Genomic DNA, 27,145 nt, shown 5'->3' with positions numbered 1-27,145 from the left:
ACTGGGACTCTGTTCCAGAAATCCCTACACCCTCTCCCTCCCCTCGCCTCATTCCCGCCCCTCCCCACGCACCCGCCCCCTCCCCCCAACGCTTTCCCGCTCGGCGGCCTGGCCTATGGCGAACGCCAAGAATTAATTAGGGGCGGGGATCGAGGAGCGGCTGTCAGGAGGTCGCCATATTTCTGTACGGCCCGGCGGCCGGCCCGGCAGTCGGCGGGTCGGGAGAGGTGCTGACAGGGCGGGGCCACCGCGCGGCTCTGCCGGCCTCACCCCTCCCGCGCCGGACAGGTGGCTGGAGCGCGCCCCGCCCCCGCCAGCTGCGGGTGGGAGCGAGGGAGGGCCGGTCCCGGACGGCGGCCGCCAGCTGCGAGCGGGAGTGAGCTAGGGCCAGTCCGGGACGGCCGGGCGAGGAGTCCGGCGGCGGCAAACGAGTATCGTGGCGGCCAAAAAAATGCTCCTGTACCGAGGGGCCCCCGCGGGCCCTGGCGCGCCGGGTGGCGCGCTGGCCCGGCCGGGCGGCGGCCCGCAGGCCTTTGGGATCCGCCTGAGCACGGTAAGTCGGGGGCCCGAGGGGGCGGACGCGCGCGCGCGCGCCGGGCCCGGGGCTGCGGGGGGCGCGCGGGGAAGGCCCGGCGGGCCGAGGCCTCACCCGGGACGGGACCTTCTCTCGCCCCCAGATGAGCCCCCGCTACCTACAGAGCAACTCCAGCAGCCACACGCGACCCTTCAGTGCCATCGCGGAGCTGCTAGGTGAGTGGCGAGGGCGGGCCTGGCCGCGATCGCCCGAGGCAGCGGTGCCAACGTGGTGCCGCGGACGCGAGAGGAATGTGCGGAGCTGCGCGGGGCGGGCCGGGGTTGGGTTGGGGGCGTCAGGACCCATCCTGGCTCCGCAGGGTCGGCTCTGTCGCCCGGAACAAGGTTCCACGAATAAAGCTGAGGAAACAAGGTGTGTCCGAAGACTTAGGACTCCTGTGTGGTTTTTCTCTCTGGCTCGTGATGTCTCGGGCACTTTAGGATAATCTAGTTAATAATCAAAAGGAGATGCATAAAAATATCGGGCCCCAAGGCAGCAGGACTCCACACGGACTGGCGACCCATGGAGGGCGCCAAGCTAGCAAAGGGTCACGATAGAGGACCCGGTAGGCCGTGAAGAAAGATATGGAAAATGGAATTCTTTAACTTTTGGGACCAGAGAGTCTGGGAATGATGGGACATCTCTTAAGAGATGACACGAGTGCATTTGGCTCCCGGCTACTGCGGAGGGCTAGGTCCGTGGTCCACGAGCGCCCTCACACCGCTGGAATGAATACTGAGCACTTAACCTCTCGCTCCACCGATGTTTGCTTTTAAAGCGTTTTCAGTTGATCCCTTGAAGCCAAGTACACCAGCTTTTGCAGTAGTGTGCTAAATACTGTGTGGAAAGCAAAGAAGAGAAACATTCCTGGACAAAATGCAGCAGCATACAGAGCACATTGCAAATGTTTTAAAAATTGAAAGAAGGGAGAGCTGGCTATGGGGCAAGGTAACACAACAAAATCTTGAAAATGGTTTCAAAGCTCCCCAAATGAATCACTTTCTTATTTGCAATCACTGTGGCCATGCAGTGTGAATTGTCTCAGGCAAGAAGTCAGTGGGCAGCGGGAGGAGATGGTCAGGAGAGTTATTTGGAAGGGTGATGGGGAATTTTGATGATTCGTTTGACCATAACACAGAATGCTTACAATATGTATGACTGTTTCAATAGAAAGTGAAGGGGAAAAAGTGACATTGGCACGTTTTGAATCCTAGAGAACAGGGACTATATTTTTAAGGTTTTGCACCGTGCCTTGAATGAAACTTCACAGTGGAATGAGATCTGCGTGCATGTAACTTAACAAAAAAGAAAAGAGAGGAAAAAGTAACAATTTACTTAGTGGGAAATGGGAGACAGAAATGTATTGTCCCCTCACAGTGGCACTGCACAAAACGCTGTGTACCTATGCTCTACCATGTACTGAACTTTACAGTGATTTAAAGAGGGTTCCATTTATAATTGTGAATATATATGATTTATGTCTTAAGCATTAACTCAGAGAACCTAATTCTGGCCTAAGATGACCCATATGAGTGTAAGTATCTATGTGTGTTATATACATACACACATGCCTGCACATATACGTACAAACACACATGTTTTAAAATCAAATCACAACTATTTGTGGTCATTTAATACTAGGGGAAAGGGAGAGCAAAGTATTAACTGATAATCCAAAGCTTTCATTTTAGGTTTTCCTTCAACAGTTTTCTCCTCCACTTACACATTAATTTTCTGGTGAATCATTTATTCAATAAATATTTATTGAGAACTCACTGTGGGCAATGCCACTGTGGTAGGTACAAAAATGAATATAACACAGATTCATATTCTGGTAGGGGAGATAAAAACATGTACAGAAGATTTATTCTTTGTATTATGACAAAATAGAAAGTGATATATTGGCAAAGATAGACACATCGGGTGCTGTGGTCATTCAGAGGAAGGACGGATGACTCCAGCTTACCAGGAGGAGGAGGGTTAGGAAAGGCTTTGGAGAGGAGGTGACATTTGAGCTGAGATTTGAAGGATTGGGACATGTGGGTATGGGTATGGGGAGGGGAGGGCATTCCAGGCAAAAGGAACAACTGCATGAATAAAGGCATGAAGAGTATTGAGTAGTTGAGTTTAATTGGAGCATGGAGTTCACGAATAGTCAAAACTGTAGGTCCTTGGAGAGTTTACATAGAGCTTTCACATACATTTTTAACTTTACCCTTTGAGGTAAATGGCATCATGGTTATTGTTCTCATCCTGCAGATAAGGATACAGAGGCTCAGAGAATCTACTTGACTTTTCCAAGGTTACATGTTTACAGATCCGAGACTCAAACATTGGTCTTTTTACTCCAAGTACCAAGTAGGGAATGAGGTTAGAAAGGTGGACTGGGCCCAGGACGTGACTGGGAGGCTTGGGTATTTGGGCTTTTAGTCTGAAGTTTTCTGAGCAGGGGAGTGTCATGGTCAGAGCTGGGCTTCAGGAAAGTTAATCTTGCAGCATTGTATAAGACTGAAAAAGAAGCGAGACATAGCTTTGAAAGACTAGTTATCACAGTAATCCAGATGAGAGGGAGTAAACTCTGTAAACTAAGAAAGTGACAATGGAAATAGAAAGAGCAAGATGGGAGAGAGCCTAGGGATGTATAGGGTAAAGGAGAGAAAGATAAAAAATGACTTTTGAATTTCAAAATTGTGGTCAGTTGAATGCTGACACTGTGTGTGTGTGTGTGTTTGTACAGAGAGAGAGAGAGAGAGAGAGAGAGAGAGAGAGAGAGAGAGAACAAGAACACAGAGGAAGAATAACCTTGTATCAGAAGATGATGTCCTTAATTTTCAACAGGAATACTTTTCGATACTTGCAGTATGTCTATAGGGCAGCAGCTTGGCCCTGGCAACCTTGCAGGAATCCACATAGGTCATCCTCCTGGAACAGGAGAGGATGGGAGGAAGCCCTACCTCAAAGCCATCTCCCACTTGCTGTCCTCTCTCCAGTGATGCTGTCACGGGACAGTTTCTAATTGCCTCCCAGGTTATGATGAGCTATGAAGCTTGAGTTACAATGCTTTTTTAGAAGACCAGAGGTCAGATGATTAGGGGATAAGATAGATTCCCAGGGATCTGGTTTCTCATGCTCTTGCCTAAGTGGTGAGAGAGGGGAGTTAGAGTCCTCCCGCTAAGGGTGGCATGGGCCGGGTTAGGAGAGCTAAAACTCCTTGGGATCTGGTAGCACATGAGATTGTGCAGCTCTTACCTAAGTGGTGAGTGAAGGGGAAGGAATCAGGGTTCTCTCACTGCCCTACCTGTTCATAGGCTAGGTGGGCTGGGCCATGGGAGAAGGTAGATTCCCTGGGATTTGATAGCATAAGCTTCGTGTTGATAAATTTTTGGAAGGTTAAGCAGCAAGAGGGAAGATTGAAACCATCCTCCAGATTGGTGCCTTATTATTATAAATTCATTTATCAAGGCCGACCTTGTTATTATTATAATTTCATTTGTTGAGGCTGAGTGGAAAGCCACTTAAAACTGAAAGTAAGTGCAAAGCTGTACTGACTGCTGCTGGCCTGCCTGCTGATCTCTTTTCCCCTGCTGCTCCAGCTGACCCTGGCCTCTGGAGTGCCCCCCCCCCCCGTACTCCACCTGCTTCCAGCCAAGGAGATAAAATATCTAGCTGCTCCTGGCAGTTACCTTGTAACTCCTGAAATGCCTGTATTAAAACTCTTTGGTATATTCCTGTAAAAACCAACAAAACAAAACCAAAACAAAACAAAACCAAAACAAAAAACACCTAGTAAAGTTTGGGCAAAATTTGTAGTAAAGAGAAAAAAAGTAAAAGTGGTTTTGTGAGAGGACTGAAAGCTGGTTCATTGAATGTCCAATTGTACAAAGGCAGAATTGGAATTGATATATGTTGTATGTTTCAATTGTGAATGTTCATAAAGTGTTAGAAAAAAATTCCTGTATGTCCAAAGTTTTCGGAGTAGAAATGAGGTCCTGTTGGTGGACAAGTTAAAGGTATCAGTCTCAGTGGCCCTGGCTTTCTGCCAGCAGGAGTGATTGATAGGTTCTAAAACAATTCAGGGCCTGCTTGCCAAGTGGTTTCTTGAAACAATGTAGGCAACTTCACAATGCTGAATCCTTCTGTCAGTTAAAGAAAAAAAAAAACTGCTGCCTCTTATTACAAAGTAAAACACTGTATTTCTGATAAAGCCTCTGTTGCATGTCAAACTTAAAATTGCTGCCAAAAGCTGGCCCAGTTGATTTACCACATGACACAAGGCTCGACCCCAACTAGTCCTTAAAGATTGACTATATCAGACCTTTTAACCTTCCTCTGGGGCTGTTAGTGATTCCTTAGTGCTATTAAGACTTTTGGGGGGTTACAATGAGTGACAGTTTTATCAGTGACTCTGGCAACACCATTGGGGCCCTTGAAATTAATCTGTCTTGTTTTATTTGATGGACATTCTACACATTTAAGTGATTGTAACTGATACTTTTAATTGTGTAATAAAGTTGATGTTTTGAATATGTGCAATACTTTTCTTGCTTGTGATGGATGTTCCCAGTAGAGAAATGCCATGATTTGAACACTGGTTGTGGGATGAGTATACAACCAGAACCCCACCTGGATCTCTCAGCCCAGCCACATGAATGTCAGTAAAGTAGTATAGAATGTCAGGGAAAGGGAAAGGGGTGGAAGGGAAGGTCTTTGTCTTGATGATTAAAGAGCTAAAAAAGACAGGAATGCTTAAGAAACATATCCAACAGGTTGTACAAACTGCCCTCCCACTCAGGCCGGTGAGCCCTAATGAGGCTTTTGTACCACATGTGTCAGTGACTGACAGTTATGTAAACTGGTGCCTATGGCAAAAAGATGTGGCCACTATACAATGGTGCCCCCTGGGGATGTAGACATGGCACACATGTTAGAACATGCTAGATTTGATGTCTTTGGAGTCTTAGCTAATTAACCCATTTTGAAGACCTAACTCAGGAAGAATCATGAAACTTTCTATATATTTTCTTCCTACTTTAATCCTATGTTCTCCATTTAATGAGGTTGGACAGCCTCACCTTCAAGACTATTACAGAGTGCCTAAGCAGAATCACTCCTTCTCTCTAAGCATGTTTTTCCTATAACCTAGTAAGTGCACTACCATTAATGCTCCCTGCTCACCTTCTGGAACATTCACATGAAGGGAATAAAGGACAGTTTCTATGTCTTAGGGGCACTGAAGTAGATATTTTAGTAGAATATTAGAAAAAGAGATCTAATATCACAGATTTCTACCTTTTGCAGATAATGCTGTAGATCCAGATGTATCCGCCAGGACGGTCTTTATAGATGTTGAGGAGGTCAAGAATAAATCTTGTTTGACCTTTACTGATGATGGATGTGGGATGACACCTCATAAACTACACCGAATGCTCAGGTAAAAATGTCTTCATTCTTTTTCTCTTGTCGTGAGTTCATGAACTCTATTTAAAGCTTAATAATGTCCTTTAGTATTTTACTTTCCCTTTATTCACTGAACCAATATTTATTGAGCAACTGTTATGTGCTAGGGCACTGGTTATGAAATAGACACTTTCCTCACCGAACTTACAGTCTAGCTGGCAATTCAGACAGTCAAGCAGTAATCATAACAAAAAGTGATAGGTATAATGATAGGAAAGTATAAGATGCAATGAGATAACTTACCAGGGGAACCCAGTCTGATCCAGGAGGTCAGGAAAAGCCTCTTAGATGAAGTGATATTTAAGCTGAGATCTAAGGGTAAGTAGTAGAATTTAACATGGTGAAAGAGCAAGGGGCAAGGGATGAGAGTCTAGGCAAATAAAACAGCAAGAGTAAAAAGACCTGGAGGTCTTCAGTGGTCTGAGACCTCCTCCAATTTATATTAACTTAAATGCACTCTTAGATCACAAGTATTGGAGATGGAACAATTTATGGATTAGAATGATGAACATGCCTGGATATAATCAAGCATCACAAAGGATAAATAGAGGGCATCATACACATAACCTTTAATGGTTTTGTAGTAGAATTGCAGAGTTAGAAAGTTCTCTTTTCTAACTGCTGAAGACTGGTGATACAGTTTTCTCTTGCACTCTGAGTTCATGTAATTACTCTAAAACGTTTGTAGTTGAGAATGTAAGTTTGTACTTCATTATCTTCACGTATCACTCAGTGAAAAAAGAGTATTTCCTCAACTCCTTCCTTCTCTCTTCCTTTTTTAGCAGATGAGGTTGGTTACTCTCCACATGGCTTCCTGAACTAGTGTGTGAAGCATGAGTAACAGTAGAGGGATTTGGTAGAGGAGGGAAAGGGCTCTGAGCTATAAAAATGGAAAAATTCATTTAGTTGTAGTTCTCTTTGAAGGTATGCTAATTCTATAACCCTATTTGTAGGGATGTCCCTTTGATCCAATAAAGAAAAGTGAAATTTGAGCATAACCAATTATAAATTTGGTTATGTTTTACCACTTAGCAGTCTATGTACCTTCTGTCTCAGATCCTCATAATTAGAAGAATATTTGAGGAAGAATGTGGTCAGTATGATGGTAAAGGTATAGAGTTGGCCCTGTTTTTAACTTACAGCCCCACTTTTATCTCCTAAAGTTAATATTTTATATTAAGAAGAACAGAATGTTAGATGGGATAGAACCAAAATAATTATGTATCTAATTCTATATGTACTAGTTTTTTTCCCTGAAACCACTTATCCTCTTATCATTTCCTTCCCTCCAACCTTATCCCAGTGACATGGGTGTCAAATCTTACCACCTTCCATTTTGTCTGTGAAACTACATCTCTGAAAGTTGGTGCTTACAGTTACAAGACAGGAGGAAGGAGGAGGATGGTTTTAAAATAATTGTAATGATTTTTGTTCCAGATTCTTTAAACAAATTTTTACCAAGCACCTATGTGAGAGTCACTCTCCAGTGTGGTGAACCAGACATGAGCCTTGTTGTCAAGGAGCTGACAGTTTAGTGAGAAAGATAGAAAAGCATCAACTAGTAATACAACTGCATAGGTTATCCCACTAGTGGTAAGTGCTGAGAAGGAGGAGTGCAGTTTCTATGAGAGCATATAATGGAGGGATCTAATCTAGTCTGTGTACTCAAAAAAGGCTACCCTGAAAAAATGACATTTGAGTTCAAATATGAAGGAGGAGCAAAACAGGCAGAAACTGCTTTAGCCATTGCATCTTTTGATATTATCGTGCCAAATATGTTTCCCTCTAATTTGAACTGGACAATTGCTCCTCACATTTAAAAATTAATTTTAGAGAATTTTTTTAAATGAGTCCTCAGTTGTGTATAGTTATATGTTTTGGATTTTATTTCTGATCATATCTTAAAATAAACTTGAATCAGTTAGAAGGTTCCATTTATTTAAAAGAGATCATTTAGTTCAATTCTAACCTCCAGCCAAGGATTCAACTTACTACAGTTTGCTTTTAAATAGATGAGCTTTAGAGGTAGCTTTGAAAATTATTATTAAGTATGCTAATTTTTCTGTTTGTGGTTTGGGGCATATTACTTTTATATTTAGAAAAAATAATAGAGATAATTATGCAAAATTATTAAGCCTACAGAAATTCTATTTGACCTATAACATTTGTTATAATCTTATCCACATTTTCCAACTCTTTATGCTGTTCTTCCTATTTTCAAGCTAATAAAATAGTTATGTACCTGAAGCAACAGTTTCTCCCATAAATACAGAGCCCCATGAAAATCAAGTTAAAAAGAAAAAGCCTATCATTAAATTCCTTTAAGATCCACAATTAATTTTCTTTAGCTTCTGGGGATAGTGTGTGAACCAGCTAGTCTATGTATTTAGTTGCCTTTTTCAGCAGGGTGGAAACCCTCTTTTAAAAGTCAAGGATTAAAAGCAGCCACAGATTCATGGATTGAAGGTATTTGCTACCTCTGCTCAGAAGTGAATTTCCTAGTTCTTCCAAAGCAACAGCCAGGGAATAATAATGTGCTTAGCAGTCTTTCATTCTTTTATATTACATATTGAATCAACCAGTATATCTAGGGGACAGCAGTACCTGCCCTTGTATGTCCATGAATTTGCTAAAGTTTGTTTCATTGGTCAGAGTCCAAATTTAAAATTACCTCTCTATGTTCTAGAATCTTGACTTTTAAAGGAACTCAGGAGAAAGCTTATATCTTCCTGGATTCCACTCAAAGAGCTGATATCCCAGCAGTGTGTACACATTGAGTCTATTATGTGAGAGGTTAGAACAGGATTTTCTTGATAAAGAGAAACCACCTGTCCAAGCCGAGATATCTCTGTGGAAAATCAGTGAATTATACCAAACTATGTAAGATTCATTCCTACAATTCTGTTATCTGTTGTGAGGCTTGTATATTAGGTAGTTATTGGTTGGTATCTGACAGCCCTTCTGTGATTTTCAGTTAAATGGAGTACCTAACATGGGAATGCAGGTGAAATAAAAGAACATGTGAAAAGAGTTAAGGGTAACATAACAACAATAACATACTGAGCTTCCAGCTCCTCTCATCTCATTATTCTCATCCTTTTCCATTTCTGGTTCTGGCCCTGGGCCACTACTTATCTTCTCAACCTTATATACTCATTTGGTCTCCCAAAACTATAACACAATGAAAGTTTACACTTACAAAGGAGAAAGAAACAATAAATGGCAGAAGAGGCAGGAATGGTAAGGAAATGAAAGGAATAATATAGTCTTCCTATTTACACCACTTACCCTTGATCACCTAATTGAAGCTTTTGTGGCATTAGAGAAGGTTAAAGTCCAAATAACCTTACAGATTCATTTCATGTAGTTTATGAAGAGCCCTGAGTTTTAGATATGCCATTAAATCTGAAGTAGAGGTAGAGGTTAGCACATGACAATTCTTAGAATGACTTCTAGAAATACTTTAAAATTAAAATTTGAATGCTACTTTGTAAGTTATAAAATTAAAATTTGAATGCTACTTTGTAAGTTAATATATACATACAGTGTATTATTTAATCCTCCTAATGACCCTATTGTTTTTAGGTAATTCTTCCACAAGAGGAAAATGAACGCCTGAATCTTACCTTTGATAAAGTTATTTCCTGGAATACTAAGACCCATAGGCTACAGAAACTTAATGCTCTTTTGGTATTTTAAAAGGAAATTCTGCCCTAGAAATTACCTTTTTATGTGGTTGGATTTATTTGTTAGATACACAAAGCTCCTGTAAAGTGTCTGTTCTAGAAGGACATAATGGTATTATTGTATAACACTTTGAAATAGAAAATTAAAAGGTAGGCCTCCTTCCTTAGGGAGTAAGCACAAACCACAGCCTCCACGAAGTAGAAATCAGGCGCCTCATCCGTGCTTAAAATGGTAAGAGCCAAAGCCAAGCTGCTCAGCCGTAACAGATAGAACATCTACTTTATTGATGTAGGAGAAACATCTAATCTGTAATATACAAAATCCTTCCTTAAACTGTAAACCAGAAGGGCAAGAATGTCTCTTTTAATTATTGTGTCTCCAGTGCTTAGCACAATGCATGGCACATAGCAGGTACTCAGCAAATATTTATTGAGTGAATGGTAGTACACACGTTGTAAACTTAGTCCATCTGGAGAGAACCAACCCTTAAAAATTAGTTTTATTTGTGACTAGAGGAGATATATGAATCATTTTCTAGATTTATTAAGAAGATAATAATCATTTTCTAGACTTCATGTCTTTACATTTTTGGGGTTTGATTATTTTGTTGTGTGTTTGAATGGAAAATCTAAGAAAGAGAAAGGGTCTGGCTTCCAGATTAAGCTGATCACATAAGAGGCTACAGAGATTGTTGAGGTGACTCACTGAAAGGCCCTTGATAAAACAAGAGAGACTTTATACTGCAGCTGTTTGCTGATATTCAGAGGCAGAACTACCTATTTTTATCCCTTGGCCACATTCCAATGAACTGTCCCAGCAGATAGAGCAGAGGGTAAGAATTGAAAGTGTTATCCTTTGGGTGAATAGTTGAACTTGTCAAGCTATGTAATCTCTGGCTTTCAGATTTCTAGAGGGCGATATAACTAGATTGGGGATGCCTAGTCTAGTACCTCTGAGTAGTGCTAGTATCTGGTACTCTTGTTACCCTCTCCAAGGTGTGCTCAGAGATAACCACCCTTTTCATCTTCCCTTAACTTTACTATTAGTGATCAGAGCTATTTTCTTGAGATAAGAAAAACAGCTGTCCATGGCCTTTTCCAGCTCTCTCTGTTAGTGGAAAGAGGCTGCCTTTACATTTATAAAGCATGACTCTAATGTAATGGAAGTGTTTATATACTCACAAACCACACAGGAAAATCAGTCCCATTTCTCCATAGTAATTGCCTATGTTTTTAACTTAATAGGTTTGCCCAGAAATACCAAAAGGAAGGAAAAAGTGGGGGGGGGGGGTTACAAGTTTTCTTCATTTGTAAGCCAAACATTCTGCCTGTCACCTATCTTAGGGTGCTTTTTACCTTTCTAATTTATTTTTTTTCTCATTTCCTTTTTCTTGTGTAATTGCAGCTTTGGCTTTACAGATAAAGTAATAAAGAAGAGCCAGTGTCCAATCGGAGTCTTTGGTAATGGTTTCAAGTCAGGCTCCATGCGTCTAGGAAAGGATGCTCTTGTCTTCACCAAGAATGGGGGTACTCTCACTGTTGGACTACTGTCACAAACCTATCTGGAATGTGTCCAGGCCCAAGCAATTATTGTACCAATTGTTCCATTCAACCAGCAAAACAATATCCTTTCTAGAAATGGAAAATGTTAGTTAAAAATTAGTCTAATCTGACTATTTTGATAGAAACAAATCCAGCTATCATTTTCATATATAAAGAGGTATTCAAATGTCTTACATTTAACTAGAATTTAATCCTATTAAGTACTTTTAAAATAAATGAACCATTGACAGAGGCTTAGAAATGTTTTTGTTATATTGCAGTTTTCACTGTTAGGCGATTTGAACTATGTAGTGTCTCCCCTATCCCACCGCTCCCATGGTAAAGTTCCCCGGGGCCTTCTATTTTTTTCCCCTAAGGGTAGTTACATTTGCGTCATACCCCCAGAAACATACTATTCATCAGCTTATCTGATAGCTAATAGCTCATTTTCTTATATCTGGACAAGCTATTATTTCTGTCAGACACGAGGTTGTTTACGCAAGCAGTATAGCAGTAAAGTTTGAACTCATTGCTTCCAAAGAGTTGAGAGGTTCAGCCTTTGACCTATTTCTTAAATACAAGGCTGCCTTAATTTATGTTGTATCTTTGAAGCTATATTCTGCAGCAGTAGCTGATTTTGGTGTTTATCTTTACAACCTTTCTGTGTTTTCCCCATTTCCTTTCTTCTGTAGCAGTAATGCCCATGCTTTATATCTTTATGTCTATATTTTGTCTCAACATGCAACCCAAAAGGCAGATCTTCCTAACTGATAGCATCCTCTTAAGATATTAATTTTTCTTTGACTATGTTTGGTTTTACAAAAAATGATTATTACTGAGGATTCCTTGCCCAGCCTAGAAGCCATCTTGAACTATTCAATTTTCAACAGTGAAAGTGACCTGCTGTCCCAGTTTGATGCCATCCCAGGCAAAAAAGGCACTCGTGTTCTCATTTGGAACATCCGCAGGTATAGTATTCCAAAGGTGATAGATTCTAATAAGCAAAGGTAGTATGATGAAGCACATTTCAATAAATCTCTCTAGAGAAGCAGAGAAGATGAATTTTGATACATATTTGTATCTCATTACATACCTTCCCTTAACTTTTTTAGAACTACAGCTCTGTTTGAGACAATGCTCCTTACTGGTAAAATGTGGAAATTGATAAAGTGGAGACGTGCATATCCTGTGGCTAATTACCATCGAGATAGTTTAACATTATGTTAAAATCTTCAGAATCCATTATAAATATCTACTTTATATTCATGGACACTCTTTTGCGATAGGTCAGTGATAGTTATTTTACCTATTTGACGATGAAAATGAAGTATGAGAAATTAGGGTAACAAAGCACAAGACAATCTTTAAAAATAAAGACCACTGTATTAGTGCTTTTAGAGTAGCTGGATTAGAAGTAGAAAAATCTTTGAAGCAGATAAATTTGAACTATAATGAGGGTGGCTCCAGGTCACATATTTAAAGCTAATAAAACAATCTGGAAATCATATCTAGGGTATGTCATCTGTTTAGCCTTGTCATGTTAAATGGAATACATTTAACAGTGTCTACTGAAACCTAAAAATTTTTAATATAGAATAGAAGTGTTACTCTTAATGTTTAATAGAACAGAATGTCAGATATATTCATTCTTCTTTTTCTCCTTAGGTCAAGTATTTTACCTCATTTCTTAGGTGGGTAAAACTTAGATAAAAACAATGCTGGTTCATATAGAGAGTACTTTCAATTAAAAAAAAGTAAGGTAATACACATCTTCTGTGTCCTACTCGGAAAGCTTCAAGTAACATAATTTATATCATAAAGGATCATTTTCATGAGGTATTTTCAGTGATTGAAACACATTAAGCAGACTTTTTTCTTTGTACATTGTTTTTCAGTTATATGATACTAGGTGTTATGTAAATAAAGGATTCCATGGTCAAATAACTTTGGGAAAAGCTGGCTTAAACAAAGCTTTCCATGTTAATTTATTGCAGGATCTCTCACAGGCTTTACTGTGCTAATGTTATTTCAAAATGCATTGAAAATATTTAAGAGAGCAATACAGTATGCAGTATTTCCCAATTTCAAAAACTGTTTCTCAGGACCTCTTTTCCTTGGATGATGGGTGGTGAGGGGCTGGGAGGACGGGGAATCTCCTCAGAGTACATGTGTTTGATTTGGGTTGGGTGGCAATAATCAGGATTACCCTGGAAAATACAGAATATATTATTATAGTGACAAGAGCTTTATACAGGACATGTATTGTAGTGGCTTTGGTTTAGCCCTGAAGAAGGCACTACATTTTCAATGCAGCAGCCCTGAGCTTGTGAAGCCTAAAGTATGAGGAGGGTATCCCTAGAGCTTGAGGTGGTTCTGAGAGCCAGGAATTGTTTTTCATTTTTTTTGATTAAACTGCCTTTATTTATGTCTTTATTTCTTTTTTTAAGAGTATCTTTAAAAAGGGGGAGGGGATACTGTTCCACAGAGCAAATTTTGGGAACTATTGTTCTGTTGTATATTTTTTCCCTATAATATAACCCATTATTTGTTTTGAGTTTTTTCTGGGAACAAAGAAAAGTCTTGCCTTTTTTCCTTGGCAGTTGCTAGTGATGTAGCCCAGTGTCTTGGAATGGGCCATATTTAAGTGACCCAAAAGGATTATGAGAAGAAAGGTCCTTATGAAAGGAACAGGAATAGTATCATATTTAAATGATAATTCCATAAATGATATACTAGAAGACTAACAAATATATGCTGTTTCTATAACAACCTTTTTTTCCTTCTGAAAAATAGGATTAGACCTGGAGAAATATTATATCATTAGTCCTTATACTATTGTTGAAGTTAGAAAGAGTAGGTTTTGACTCATTTCTTTATTCAGTTGGGGAAAATGATGTTGAATGACCTACCAAGCAATACCCAGAAAGCTGGGATCTGTTTAAGATCCTGCTTCAAGGAGAGCTGACATCCATTTGATTTATTAAATCACAGATACTACCACCTTGCTTTTTTTTTAATTTCTTTCTGTACTTGGCATCATCATGTCTATGAAATGTAGTATATTTGTTAAGACTGGAAATACTCTTAAATATTGTGTGATCTTCAAACCAAGTAACCTGTAGTTCCTTTGCACTGGTAGTCAGGGAAAGAAGTAGGTATCTGAGTTTTGGCTTATTTTGTTTCTTTTCTCTTGGGTTCCTAGTGCATTTTTGTCCTTTGGAGCCAGTTTTTGTTAGATTGGTACTTGTCTCTTTTACCCAGAAATAAAGATGGAAAGTCCGAGTTGGACTTTGATACAGATCAGTATGACATCCTGGTATCAGACTTTGGCACAGAAGAAAAAGAGACTGGTGGTATTACCTCTGAGCTGCCAGAAACAGAGTATTCTTTACGGGTGAGTAAGAGTGGTTTTTCTTCAACAGTGAGAGGTAAGATGTCCTGTAACGTGAAAATATTATGGAACAAGATCTCACTTTAGTTATATAAAGATGACATCCTTTTAACCTTACGGTAGGATTCCTCTTCACTGTCTTATCTGAAACAGTGTAGCTAATATAGTCAGCAGCACTTAGTGTGGTAGTTGACATAGCATAACAAGGTATAGAAACTGAGCCAAATCTTTGCCCAGAATAGACCTCAGTTGCTAGCAGTTTTTTATGGGGACGTCAGTAGCATTGGCAATATTGTATAACTTTCCCTTCACTGTTCCTTAGGCATTTTGTGGTATTTTATATATGAAGCCACGAATGAAAATTTTTCTGCGTCAAAAGAAGGTGACTACCCAGATGATTGCCAAGAGCCTGGCCAATGTAGGATATGATATATATAAACCTACCTTCACAGTATCCTTACAACTACGTGAAGCTGACCTCTTTGTTCCAGGATTAGATTTCCAAGTTGACACAGAAAAACAAAAACCTTTCCTTTTCCAATTCAAACATGTGTGTTATAGTACAAACCCTATTTCATTGTACTCTGAGGAGGTATTTCTTGAATGCCAGTCTATGCACCAGTTTTATCAGCAATCACTTGGAAATTATTAAAATAATACAACATCCTGAGGTTTTAGAGATTCTAGTTCAGTGAATTTTGAAATCTCTCTTTTTAATAAATAGTCGTTTCTTTTAAAAATCCTCAGCTGATTATAACAAATAGCCAGGTTTGAAAAGCTCTGCTGTAAGGAATGATCCACACCATTTGGTTTGTACTGGAATTTCATTATATATTACATTGATTGAAATAAGCAAAATATTGACTAGAACTTGTTAATCTTTTGGACATACTATGATTTTTGTCATAACAAGTCCAGACTTATATTGATAGAACTTAAGAGAGTGGAAATTAAAGGTTGATTTTCTAGGGTAAGATAAATCTTCAACAGATTTGACATGGATCTCCTGGGACTTCTCATAATGGCAGCCACTCAGAGAATAATTACTCACTTCTAACCTCCATTGTCCTGGGAATGAATTTCAAAGTCTTGAGAAAATCTTAAATTATAGAAATTAGGTCCATCTTCACTGATAGATTTGGGGGCCAAGAAAGTCTTTGAAAGGGTGAGAATTCACAAGCAGTTATGAAGAATTGCTCTTGTAATTTATTTTCTAGTAACTAAATTCTGCTCTTGCCCCAGGAAACATGTTCACACTCTATTTGCTTTATCAAAGGTGTTATCTAGCCCGCTTTGTCTTTCTTCCTCTGACCAAAAATTAGAAATTGCTATTTCCTTTTTAAAAGCCATATAGTTGTTGCTCATAAGCAGATGGATTTTCTCCTTTTGGAGAACACATACCTTGTCTGTTTTTTTTTTTAAAGCTCTAAACAAACCTGACTTAACAAAGCCAAAGCTAACATTGGTAGTATCTGTAGGCAAATTAGTTATAATATCACTGTATGTAGCTAGGATCTTAGTGCTGTAGGTTTAATGGAGCCAGTCTAAAAAAGTGCTTTTCAACTACTGTTTCAGAATATACCACATTTCTGCTTCCAGCTTCTTTCTTTTGTGGATTTGTATCAGGGTAACTCCTATGCGTGCATTCCATGTGTACCTCAGCTCTTCTCAGCATCCCTTCCCATTAAATTAGTTACCTTCCCCTATTAGAATTTGGGTTAAACAAATTCACTATAGGCATGAAACTACTAATAGATTCTCCCTAAGATCACTGAAGGACAAGATTACTGATACTAACTTATTTATTCCTCAGTTATTAAAGGATCTCCTCTTGTCCTTTCTCCCTATACTAATTTGGGGGAACCTCCTACCCCAGTGTACTCCCACCCCATAATTTAGAATTTAAAAGTATACAACAGAAAGAATTTGACAGTCTTTATCTTTAAAATGTTCATTTTTTATTGAAATACAGTCAGTTGCAATGTATCAGTTTCTGGTATACAGCACAATGTCCCAGTCATGTATATACATACATATATGTATTTTCATAAAAAATGTTAATTTTATGGTATACAGTTTTTGTTTTTTGTTTTGGAGAGTTTTGTCCTGTTCTGTTTTTACACTGGAATAGGATCTTATTTGAGGTTTGATTTAAGCTTCTAGAACCCAGAACATTATATGTTCTGAGCCAAATATTACTTATGTATGTACCCACTTGTATCATGTCTTCATGTAATACCTGACCCATTTGTCACATGCATTTGATGCCAAGTAGCTTGTTCTTAGAGGGGGTAATGGAGATTATTTCTTGAAAAAGTAATACAAACAGATTTTCATGTGACTCATTTTGGACATGAGGATTTCTTAGTACTTTTTTAATGAAAATGTAAGTTTCTCTGTCTCCCCTTTATCTTTCTCACTGTCTTACCTTGGTTTTTAAATCAAATAGGACTTGCTAAAAACTGATAATTATTCATGTTTTATGTACAATAATTAGTTCTCTTTATTTCACTTACCCAAGCTTGTTAACTTCTTTCCATGAAATATATTACAACAGGACTATTTATTGTCCTTTACCTTTAAGTGATTTTGTTCTTGGTGCTTTTGCTGTCATTGTGTTTTGTATGGTAGCCACACTTACCTTATTGCTTATAATTGTGTGGATCTGTGTTGTACCATGTACAATTCTTACCTTACCTAGCAGTAAATGAAGCAATTAGCAATGGTTAAGAAACATTTTGTAATTATTTATGAATTTTTAAATCACTGATAGTATTTTGGTATATTTTCTTACAGTCTTTTCTATGTATATGCATTTATTTTTAAATTTTATTTTTATTGAAGTATAGTTGATTTCCAGTGTTGTGTTAGTTTCCGATGTACAGCAAAGTGATTCAGTTATACATATATACATTCTTTTCATATTCTTTTCCATTATGGTGTATTACAGGATGTTGAATATAGTTCCCTGTGCTATACAGTAGGACCTGGTTGCTTATCTATTTTATATATATAGTACTTTGTATCTGCTAATCTCAAACTCCCAATTTTTCCCTCTCCCCTTCCCCTTTCCCTTTTGGTAATCATAGTCTATGTATATATTTATAATACATATTTTTAGATGATAATTGTTATTATAGTCTGAACATTTCCTAATGTTCCCAAATATTTTTCAAGTACATCATTTTAAGAGCTGCATAATAGACCATATGGATATACCAAGATTTATTTAGTCATTCCCTTATTATCAGACATTTAAATTACTTTTTTAGCCATTATAAATAATTGATAAATTTCTGTAACTCATAAAACTGTTTGGTCTTCCCTGGTTATTTCTGTAGGATGAATTCCTAGAAAGAGAATTATTTGGTCAAAGTTTAAGAATATTTTCAAAGCTATTGCTACAGATTTTTTAAATGCCTTCTAGAAAGGTTGTACCAATTTGTATCCAGTGGTGTCTGATGTTTTTTGCTATAATACAGTACAAAATTTTGTCTGCTAAAACCCCTGGTGTTTGTCTCCTTAATGATTTTCTTCTCAGAATAAGCAGGTGAAAATAACTTTTGGGTTCTCTTGCAAGAATAATAACCAGTTTGGAGTAATGATGTATCATAATAACCGACTCATAAAGTCTTTTGAGAAGGTGGGATGCCAGGTGAAGGTGAGTAGTTAATGCTTCTTTGACATAGAATGCCGAGAAGAGTCAGAAAAGGATTTGAAATTTGCAAAGGGAATATACTCATGAGTGGCTTTTTATTCCCATCTTGAGTTGGTTGTTAAATCTGATCCTGGAATTCTGTGTTACCAGTGAACTGACTTGTTTCCAGAAGCTCTTTTTACTTCTCATTCTTTGTAGACTTAATCAACCCAGGAACTTTACTGAATGCATTTTCCAGGTGGCTATTAATAAGAGGGAGAATTAGAGCATAAGCAACTCTGCCATGTGTATAAGCTTCTAGTGTTTAAGGTTGCTCTTTCCATTTTCTTGGGAAGATAATAAAGCATAGTGGAAGATACATAAATTTTAGTGGATGATGACAAGAATTCGAGTCCCAGCTTTTCCACCTAAAAGCCGTATAACCTGTGCTCTGTTGTTTAACTTCTCTGAGGCTCAATTTTCTTACTGGTAAAATGGAAACAAGAATAATAATTTTACCTACTCTGCCTACCTTAGAGTTTAAGGATTGAGAGCTTTAAATGGGATAAATTAAGTGAAAGTATTTTATAAACTGAAGAATACAAATATTACCATCATCTTAAAATTTTAATGACAATTTAAAATAGTAATATCCACAAGTATCTCATTCATTCCTATTTTGCAGATAAGATTGCTCAAGCACAAAGAATGATAAACTGCGTTATATTACACAGTAGGACAAAGTTACATATGACCCAAGAGAGCTAGTTTTCAGCCTATATTGCTTTTCATTGTTATATTGTCTTTATACAGCTTGTTTGTGTGCAAGTCTAATTATACTTTGACTCCGTTCCTTCTATTAAAGAATACAAAAATGATTTTAAATCCAAACATCTCTTGTATCAGTTTGTAATTAATAATCACTGCAAGTCTGACTCTTTTTAGTAGTTGTTTGGTGGCCTACATATATAAAAATTGTTTATTTTAATAGAATATTTTAATTACATAACATCATTAAATTTTTTTCAGATGAAATTTGCTTTCAGTTCCCTAGAACAGGAGTATATAACCGTGATTTTTTAACCCTGTCACTCTTTGTTTAAATGAAATCTTATAACTATCTCATAATATAAAACAGGTGAAAGTGGGCAAAGTGTGGGTGAAGTAGAGATAACTATTAATCCTTCCCTGGAAAATCCTGGGGAACCTATGGAGCACAGTTTGAAAATCTCTGCTCTAGATTTTGCCAGAGGTTCCAGTTCATTATAATACAGTCTGTTGAAGTAGATCCTCCCTTAGTGATTCTCTAGATCTTGCTGCCCTTTCCTTGCCCATGGATGTTACGCAACCCTTCTATTATTTTTGGAATCAAAAGGAAGTGCCTCCAGGCAGTCAACAGTAATGTAAGTGTTGAAATTAATATTTTTCTTCTAAGCCAACTCATGGAGAAGGTGTGGGAGTAATTGGAGTCATTGAGTGCAATTTCTTAAAACCTGCCTACAACAAACAAGACTTTGAGTACACCAAGGAGTACCGGTGAGTCACTCCCAACCTGAGGTGTTTCTGAAAGTTTCTTCAGATGTGATTCTATTCTCTGAAACGTCTAAAATCATCTCTAAAAACCAGCCAGATAAGTTAACTTCCTTCAAATCTATTATCTAAAATTAGAGATAAAATGATTTGATTTTTCTGTTAAAGCTTGCTGATACATGATATATATTGAGCCCAAATGAGATAAACCTTAACTTTAAAAATTATGGAAAGAGCATAGAAATTTAGTAAAACAGTTCTGGTAAAACAAAGAGCCTTGGAATTGATCTTAATGAAAAGAGATGAGTGCATATAAAGTTAATGAATATGTTGAGGGAAAAAAAAAGCAGTTTGAAGTTTGTCCCAAAAGATTTCTTGAAGTCAGTGAACAGACTGAGAGGAACGTATTGGAGTGGCAGGAAAGACGTATGTTTTCAGGGAAACATTTAATGGGTAAGACCAATAAAGAATCAGAAAGGAACTTGACATTGAAGCTGAACCAGCAAGGATATTTTTAGGAGACAAAGAAAGGAGTTGTTAAAGCCAGTATATAATTGTTTTAAAACTTTTGGGGAGGGATGGATCATACATTCCTTCTTTAATTAAGTATTATGAGATATCTCCTACGTGCCAGATACTAGCTCCATAAGAATAAAAGATAACAATCATTGATGCCTATGAACAAATGGGATAAGATGTATGTAAATAAGAAACTTAAATATCTATAAAATAATTACTTTAATGGGAGATATATGCAAAATGGGAAGAACCTTTAAATATGCCTACCAGAGTCAAGGAAGGCTTCACAAAGCAAAATATATTTGACTTAAAACTTCAAGGAAAAATTGGAGTTTGTTTGGTAGACAGATAGGGGAAGGACATTCTAAGCAGAGGGAATTATGTGAAAGGGCGAAGAGTGTTCTAGGAGTATTGAGAAAGAAGGCATAAGGACATTTGGTATTGTTTTCCTTGAAATCTCAATAGCAAACTTTTTCTTAGAGTAGAGGAAAAGTAATTCCCCAAATCTCTTTTGTTTTGTGTCCAAAACTGTAGTAAAATTAGTTATATGTTGTACCTTAATTTATATAAAACCATAAGAATTTTAGGTTTAGTATTTGACAAAAAGAGAACTATTTGGATGGCAAGCCCAGATTAATTTCAGGGTAATTGGTTCTTGGTCACTAGGGCTCCTCATAGGTTATGATAACTGCTTGCCCTTAGTTTAAGTAAAATGATCTTTTGAGTCTGGCCCATAATGAAGATCTTTGACTAGGACTTGACTCATAAGAGTGAAAATTTAAAAATTACATGAGTTTGACAGAAGTCTCAGAGCCAAGTCATTCTGTTTCCCTTGAGTGAAAGGAATAGTGAATTTCTAGTGATTAATCAAATAGTTAAGATTTGTGAAGCCCAAATGTTAGATATTAAAAATTACATAACCTCTCTCTTTTGCCATCTTTGCCACATCCCCATCTACGTTTTAAGTTTTAGAGGTATTAGATCCTTGGTTTGTGATGTTTAGTTTCAGTATGATGAGTTTGAGCTGATGACCGGGGATCCAGATCTGGATATTACATAGGCAGTAGGTTTATTCAGTTAAACATATAGGATTTCTGGCTTAAGTATCTTAATATCTACTACACATTTTATTAAAAACAGAAATCTATTATACTATCTTGTATACAGAGTCTTCTGAGGATAATACATTTGCATAACTCATCCCAATTCTGGCATCATTTCCCTTTTTACTCAGTTTATTTTATATTAAATGAAAAGGTGTTTAGTTAAAAAATAAGAGAATTTGAGAGGATGGTTAGAAAAGGTTGTCTGCTATCACAAACTCATCCTCTGTGTATTTACTTTAGATATCAAAGCTGCAAATGCTAAAAAAGATAGCAGCCATCATACTGCTGGAATGTCTACAAATAAATCATTTGTAATATCACTTTTAATAGTTGTGGATATCAGATTTTGGCTACAGCTATCAGGGCTCAAACTTACATTTTTAGAGTGAATTTTGGTTGAAGAAATGCGGTCAGCACATACTAACTGAGCACCTCACTGGTGCATAGCACAGTGGCTAGGCTTTGTGGAATTTTCCAGAGAAATTGAGATATGGTTGCTGTCTTTGAAGAGTTCACAGTCTAATGACAGATTGTCACATACACGAAATGGTTTAAAGAACAATAAACTGGATGTTTGATCAATCAAAACTAAGTGGTGTGGTATATGAAGCACTCCCTGACAGAACAGATAGGGAAGGTTTTAGGTAGAAGGTATGACTTGAAAGTAACCTTTAAGGATATAAGTTTTGGAAAAGGAGGGAAGGGAATTCCAGAATGGAATTACAGCATGAGCTAAGGCAGTGACAGGAACTCAGAATGGGAAGAATATGGGGAGTGGGGATAAGGGGATGTAACTGGAGTGAAGGGGGATAAAGTCAGATGGATAGAGTAGGGCCCTATTCTAGAGCAGGGGTTGGCAAATTTTTCTCTGAAGGGCCAGGAAGTAAATATTTTAAGCTTTGTGGGCCATGTGGTCTCTGTCACGACTACTCAATTCTGCTATAGTATGAAAGCAGCCATAGACAATAAGAATTAATAATGTGTCTGTGTCCAATACAATTTTATTTATGAAAACAGTGGCCTGTATTTGGCCCACAGGCTGTAGTTTGCTGACCCTGTTCTAGAGCCACAGTTCCCAACTCTGTGACAAGCTACACATAATGAACTTATGGGGAGCCACAGGATATTTAAATTTTTGAGGGAAATACAGTGGTACTTGACTCTTGCCTATAAGCAATAGAAATTATTTTCTGTTGTTGTGGTAACAAATTACCACAAACTTAGTGGCTTAGGACACTAATTTATTGTCTTAGAATTGTATTGGTTAGAAGTCTGTCACAGATCTCTGGGCATTGGCAAGGCTGCATTTATTCCTAGGGGCTCTAGGGGAAAATCTGTTGTTTTGACTTTTCCAACTTTTAGAGGCTGCCAGCATTCCTTGGCCCTCTTCCTCCACCATCATCAGTAGTGGGTTGGGTCCTCATATTGCATCATTCTGATGACATTACTCGTGTCATCACATCTCCTCCTCTGATTCTGACTCTTCTGCCTCACTTTTCCATTGTTAAGGATCCTTGTGATTAGGTTGGATAATTCAGGATAATCTAAAGGTCAGCTGATGAGTAACCTTAATTCCATCTTCAACCTTAATTCTCTCTTGCCATGTAACCTAATATATTCATAGGTTTCATGGATTATGACACAAGACATCTTTGGAGGACCATTATTCTGCCTACCACAGTCTGCCCTCTGAACCTGTAAGGTCCACTTACATCACACATTTACCCATCTCAGCATCCCCCAAAATCTTTTTTTAAACATTTTTTATTGATTTATAATCATTTTACAATGTGTCAAATTCCAGTGTTCAGCACAATTTTTCAGTTATACATGAACATATATATATATTCATTGTCACATTTTTTTCTCTGTGAGCTACCATAAGATTTTGTGTATATTTCCCTGTGCTATACAGTATAATCTTGTTTATTGATTCTACAATTTTGAAATCCCATCTATCCCTTCCCACCCTCCACCCCCTTGACAACCACAAGTTTGTATTCTACATCTATGAGTCTATTTCTGTTTTGTATTTACACTTTGTTTGTTTGTTTTTGTTTTTGTTTTTGTTTTTTAGATTCCACATATGAGCGATCTTATATGGTATTTTTCTTTCTCTTTCTGGCTTACTTCACTTAGAATGACATTCTCCAGGAGCATCCATGTTGCTGCAAATGGCATTATGTTGTCGGTTTTTATGGCTGAATAGTATTCCATTGTATAAATATACCACTTCTTCTTTATCCAGTCACCTGTTGATGGACATTTAGGCTGTTACCATGTTTTGGCTATTGTAAATAGTGCTGCTATGAACATTAGGGTGCAGGTGTCATCCTGAAGTAGGATTCCTTCTGGATATAAGCCCAGGAGTGGGATTCCTGGGTCATACGGTAAGTCTATTCCTAGTCTTTTGAGGAATCTCCACACTGTTTTCCATAGTGGCTGCACCAAACTGCATTCCCACCAGCAGTGTAGGAGGGTTCCCCTTTCTCCACAGCTCTCCATTTGTCATTTGTGGATATCTGAATGACAGCCATTCTGACTGGTGTGAGGTGATACCTCATTGTAGGTTTGATTTGCATTTCTCTGATAATTAGTGATATTGAGCATTTTTTCATGTGCCTTTTCATCATTTGTATGTGTTCCTTGGAGAATTGCTTGTTTAGGTCTTCTGCCCATTTTTGGATTGGGTTGTTTATTTTTTTCTTATTGAGTTGTATGAGCTGCTTATATATTCTGGAGATCAAGCCTTTGTCGGTTTCATTTGCAAAGATCTTCTCCCATTCCGTAGGTTGTCTTTTTGTTTTACTTATGGTTTCCTTTGCTGTGCAGAAGCTTGTAAGTTTCATTAGGTCCCATTTGTTTATTCTTGCTTTTATTTCTTCTAGGAGAAAATTTTTGAGATGTATATCAGATAATGTTTTGCCTATATTTTCCTCTAGGAGGTTTATTGTATCTTGTCTTATGTTTAAGTCTTTGATCCATTTTGAGTTGATTTTTGTGTATAGTGTGAGGGAGTGTTCTAGCTTCATTGCTTTACATGCTGCTGTCCAGTTTTCCCAACACCATTTGCTGAAGAGACTGTCTTTATTCCATTGTATATTCTTGCCTTCTTTGTCGAAGATGAGTTGACCAAAAGTTTGTGGGTTCATTTCTGGGCTCTCTATTCTGTTCCATTGGTCTATATGTCTGTTTTTGTACCAATACCATGCTGTCTTGATGACTGTAGCTCTATAGTATTGTCTGAAGTCTGGGAGAGTTATTCCTCCAGCCTCTTTCTTTCTCTTCAGTAATGCTTTGGCAATTCTAGGTCTTTGATGGTTCCATATAAATTTTATTATGATTTGTTCTAGTTTTGTGAAATATGTCCTGGGTAATTTGATAGGGATTGCATTAAATCTGTAGATTGCCTTGGGCAGTGTGACCATTTTAACAATATTGATTCTTCCAATCCAAGATCATGGGATATCTTTCCATTTTTTAAAGTCTTCTTTAATTTCCTTCATCAATGGTTTATAGTTTTCTGTGTATAATTCTTTCATCTCCTTGGTTAGATTTATTCCCAGATATTTTATTACTTTGGGTGCTATTTTAAAGGGGATTGTTTCTTTACTTTCTTTTTCTGTTGATTCATCGTTAGTGTAAAGAAATGCAACTGATTTTTTAACGTTAATCTTGTAACCTGCTACCTTGCTGAATTGTTCTATCAGCTCTAGTAGTTTTTGTGTGGACCTTTTAGGGTTTTCTATATATAGTAACATGTTGTCGGCATATAGTGACACTTTCACCTCTTCTTTTCCAATTTGGATCCCTTTTATTTCTCTCTCTTGCCTAATTGCTGTGGCTAGGACTTCTAGGACTGTGTTGAATAGGAGTGGTGATAGTGGGCAGCCTTGTCTTGTCCCAGATTTTAGTGTGAAGCTTTTGAGTTTTTCACCATTGAGTACTATGCTGGCTGTAGGTTTGTCATATATAGCTTTTATTATGTTGAAATATGTTCCCTCTATACCCACTTTGGCGAGAGTTTTTGTCATAAATGGGTGTTGAATTTTATCAAATGCTTTTTCTGCATCTATTGAGATGATCATGTGGTTTTTGTCCTTTCTCTTGTTGATGTGATGTATTACATTGATTGATTTGCATATGTTGAACCAGCCTTGTGTCCCTGGGATGAACCCCACTTGGTCATGATGTATAATCCTTTTTATGTGCTGTTGGATTCTATTTGCTAATATTTTGGTGAGGATTTTGGAGTCTATGTTCGTCAGTGATATTGGCCTATAATTCTCTTTTTTGGTAGTGTCTTTGCCTGGTTTTGGTATCAGGGTGATGGTGGCTTCATAGAATGAGTTTGGGAGTATTCCCTCCTTTTCAATCTTCTGGAAGAGTTTGAGAAGGACTGGTATGAGTTCTTCTTTGTATGTTTGGTAGAATTCCCCAGTGAAGCTGTCCGGTCCTGGACTTTTATTTGTAGGAAGGTTTTTTATTGCTATTTCGATTTCATTTCTAGTGATCAGTTTGTTCAAGTGGTCAGTTTCTTCTTGAGTCAGTCCCAAAATCTTAACTCTTACATCAACTCAAAGTCTAAACTCTTGTCTTAATGTTGTCAGCTCAAAATCCCCAAATCTCCTCATCTAAATCAAATATGGGTGATACTCTGAGTCTGATGCAATATATTAGTGTAAAATTCCACTCCATCTGCAGATGTATCTTTTTTTTTTTTGTATTTTGCTCCTAAAATTTAATGATGGGACAGGCATAGGATATCAGTTATAGATATTCCAGTTTAAACATGGAGGAAATATTGGAGGAAAAAAGAACCACAAGATTCCAAGCAATTTCAAAATCCAGTCAAGCCAACTCCATTAAATTTCAAGACCTGGGAATAATCTGGGGCTTTCAACTCCACCCTCTGGATTTAAGGCTCTGTTCTCTGGGTTCATGGCACCACCCTCAGAGTCATCTTTCCTTCTTCATGTAAAGTAGGATGTATTTTCAGCTGAGTAGTTTCATCAGCCTGTTTCTTGACTGTAGAGTTTTGAGGGTCCAAAAACTGTCTTTCATCTATACTCTCTCTGTCCCTTTCAATCCAATCCAGTCTAGCAATTTTTGTTCTCGTATACTATTCTTAAGGACCTTGTGGGTCTCAAGTATATATGGTGGATATTCACTCCATTAGACAACACTCTTGACAGGTCTTTCCTAGATAATCCTATTTCTGTTCTTGGCTCTGCTGAGATGGTGGTAGAGATCTGATTGAAATGTTTAATCTTTTCAGAGAGGTTTTTGTGTGACCCAATACATTGACCTTTTGATCTTCCTGAAGTAATAGCAAAAGATTGTCCAGCCACTGCCTTGGCTTTTTCTCTAGAGCATGTATTCTTGACAGTGAATCTCTAAATTTTAGCATCCTTTGTTGTCTGGATAAGTTGATAGTTTCCAAAATCATTAAGTCCTGGTTCTTTTTGTTTAACAATTTTTCCCTCAATTTCTTTCCTTCCTTTCACATTTTATGTAAGCAGCAACCAACACCAGGACATACTTTCAACACTTTGCTTGGAAATCCCCTTGGCTAAATATCCAGTTTTATCATTTATAAGTTCTGCTTTCCACATAACTGTAGGACACAATTCTGCTGAGCTTTCTGCCACTATAAGGATCACCTTCCCTCAAGTTTTCCAATTATATGTTCCTCATTTCCCT

At 37.9% G+C, this 27,145-nt stretch overlaps 1 protein-coding gene across 2 annotated transcripts in view; it reads left to right on the top strand.

The window, feature by feature from the left end:
• The first annotated feature begins 220 nt into the window (after nucleotides 1–220).
• The window catches only part of MORC4 (MORC family CW-type zinc finger 4), a 50,083-nt gene continuing 23,158 nt past the window's right edge, over nucleotides 221–27,145 (top strand). For both annotated transcript variants that reach the window (XM_064482896.1, XM_031446099.2), the window contains exons 1-9: nucleotides 221–553; nucleotides 678–750; nucleotides 5,873–6,005; nucleotides 11,123–11,340; nucleotides 12,080–12,227; nucleotides 14,521–14,653; nucleotides 14,973–15,101; nucleotides 18,192–18,311; nucleotides 19,723–19,823. In XM_064482896.1, the coding sequence (XP_064338966.1) occupies nucleotides 452–553; nucleotides 678–750; nucleotides 5,873–6,005; nucleotides 11,123–11,340; nucleotides 12,080–12,227; nucleotides 14,521–14,653; nucleotides 14,973–15,101; nucleotides 18,192–18,311; nucleotides 19,723–19,823 (1,157 nt within the window). In that variant the 5' untranslated portion in view covers nucleotides 221–451. The remainder of the gene's footprint in view (nucleotides 554–677; nucleotides 751–5,872; nucleotides 6,006–11,122; nucleotides 11,341–12,079; nucleotides 12,228–14,520; nucleotides 14,654–14,972; nucleotides 15,102–18,191; nucleotides 18,312–19,722; nucleotides 19,824–27,145) is intronic.

The sequence above is a fragment of the Camelus dromedarius genome, chromosome X (genome assembly GCF_036321535.1).
Source record: "Camelus dromedarius isolate mCamDro1 chromosome X, mCamDro1.pat, whole genome shotgun sequence".
Taxonomy (NCBI): Eukaryota; Metazoa; Chordata; class Mammalia; order Artiodactyla; family Camelidae; genus Camelus; species Camelus dromedarius.
This window is presented reverse-complemented; position numbering and strand designations above follow the sequence as displayed.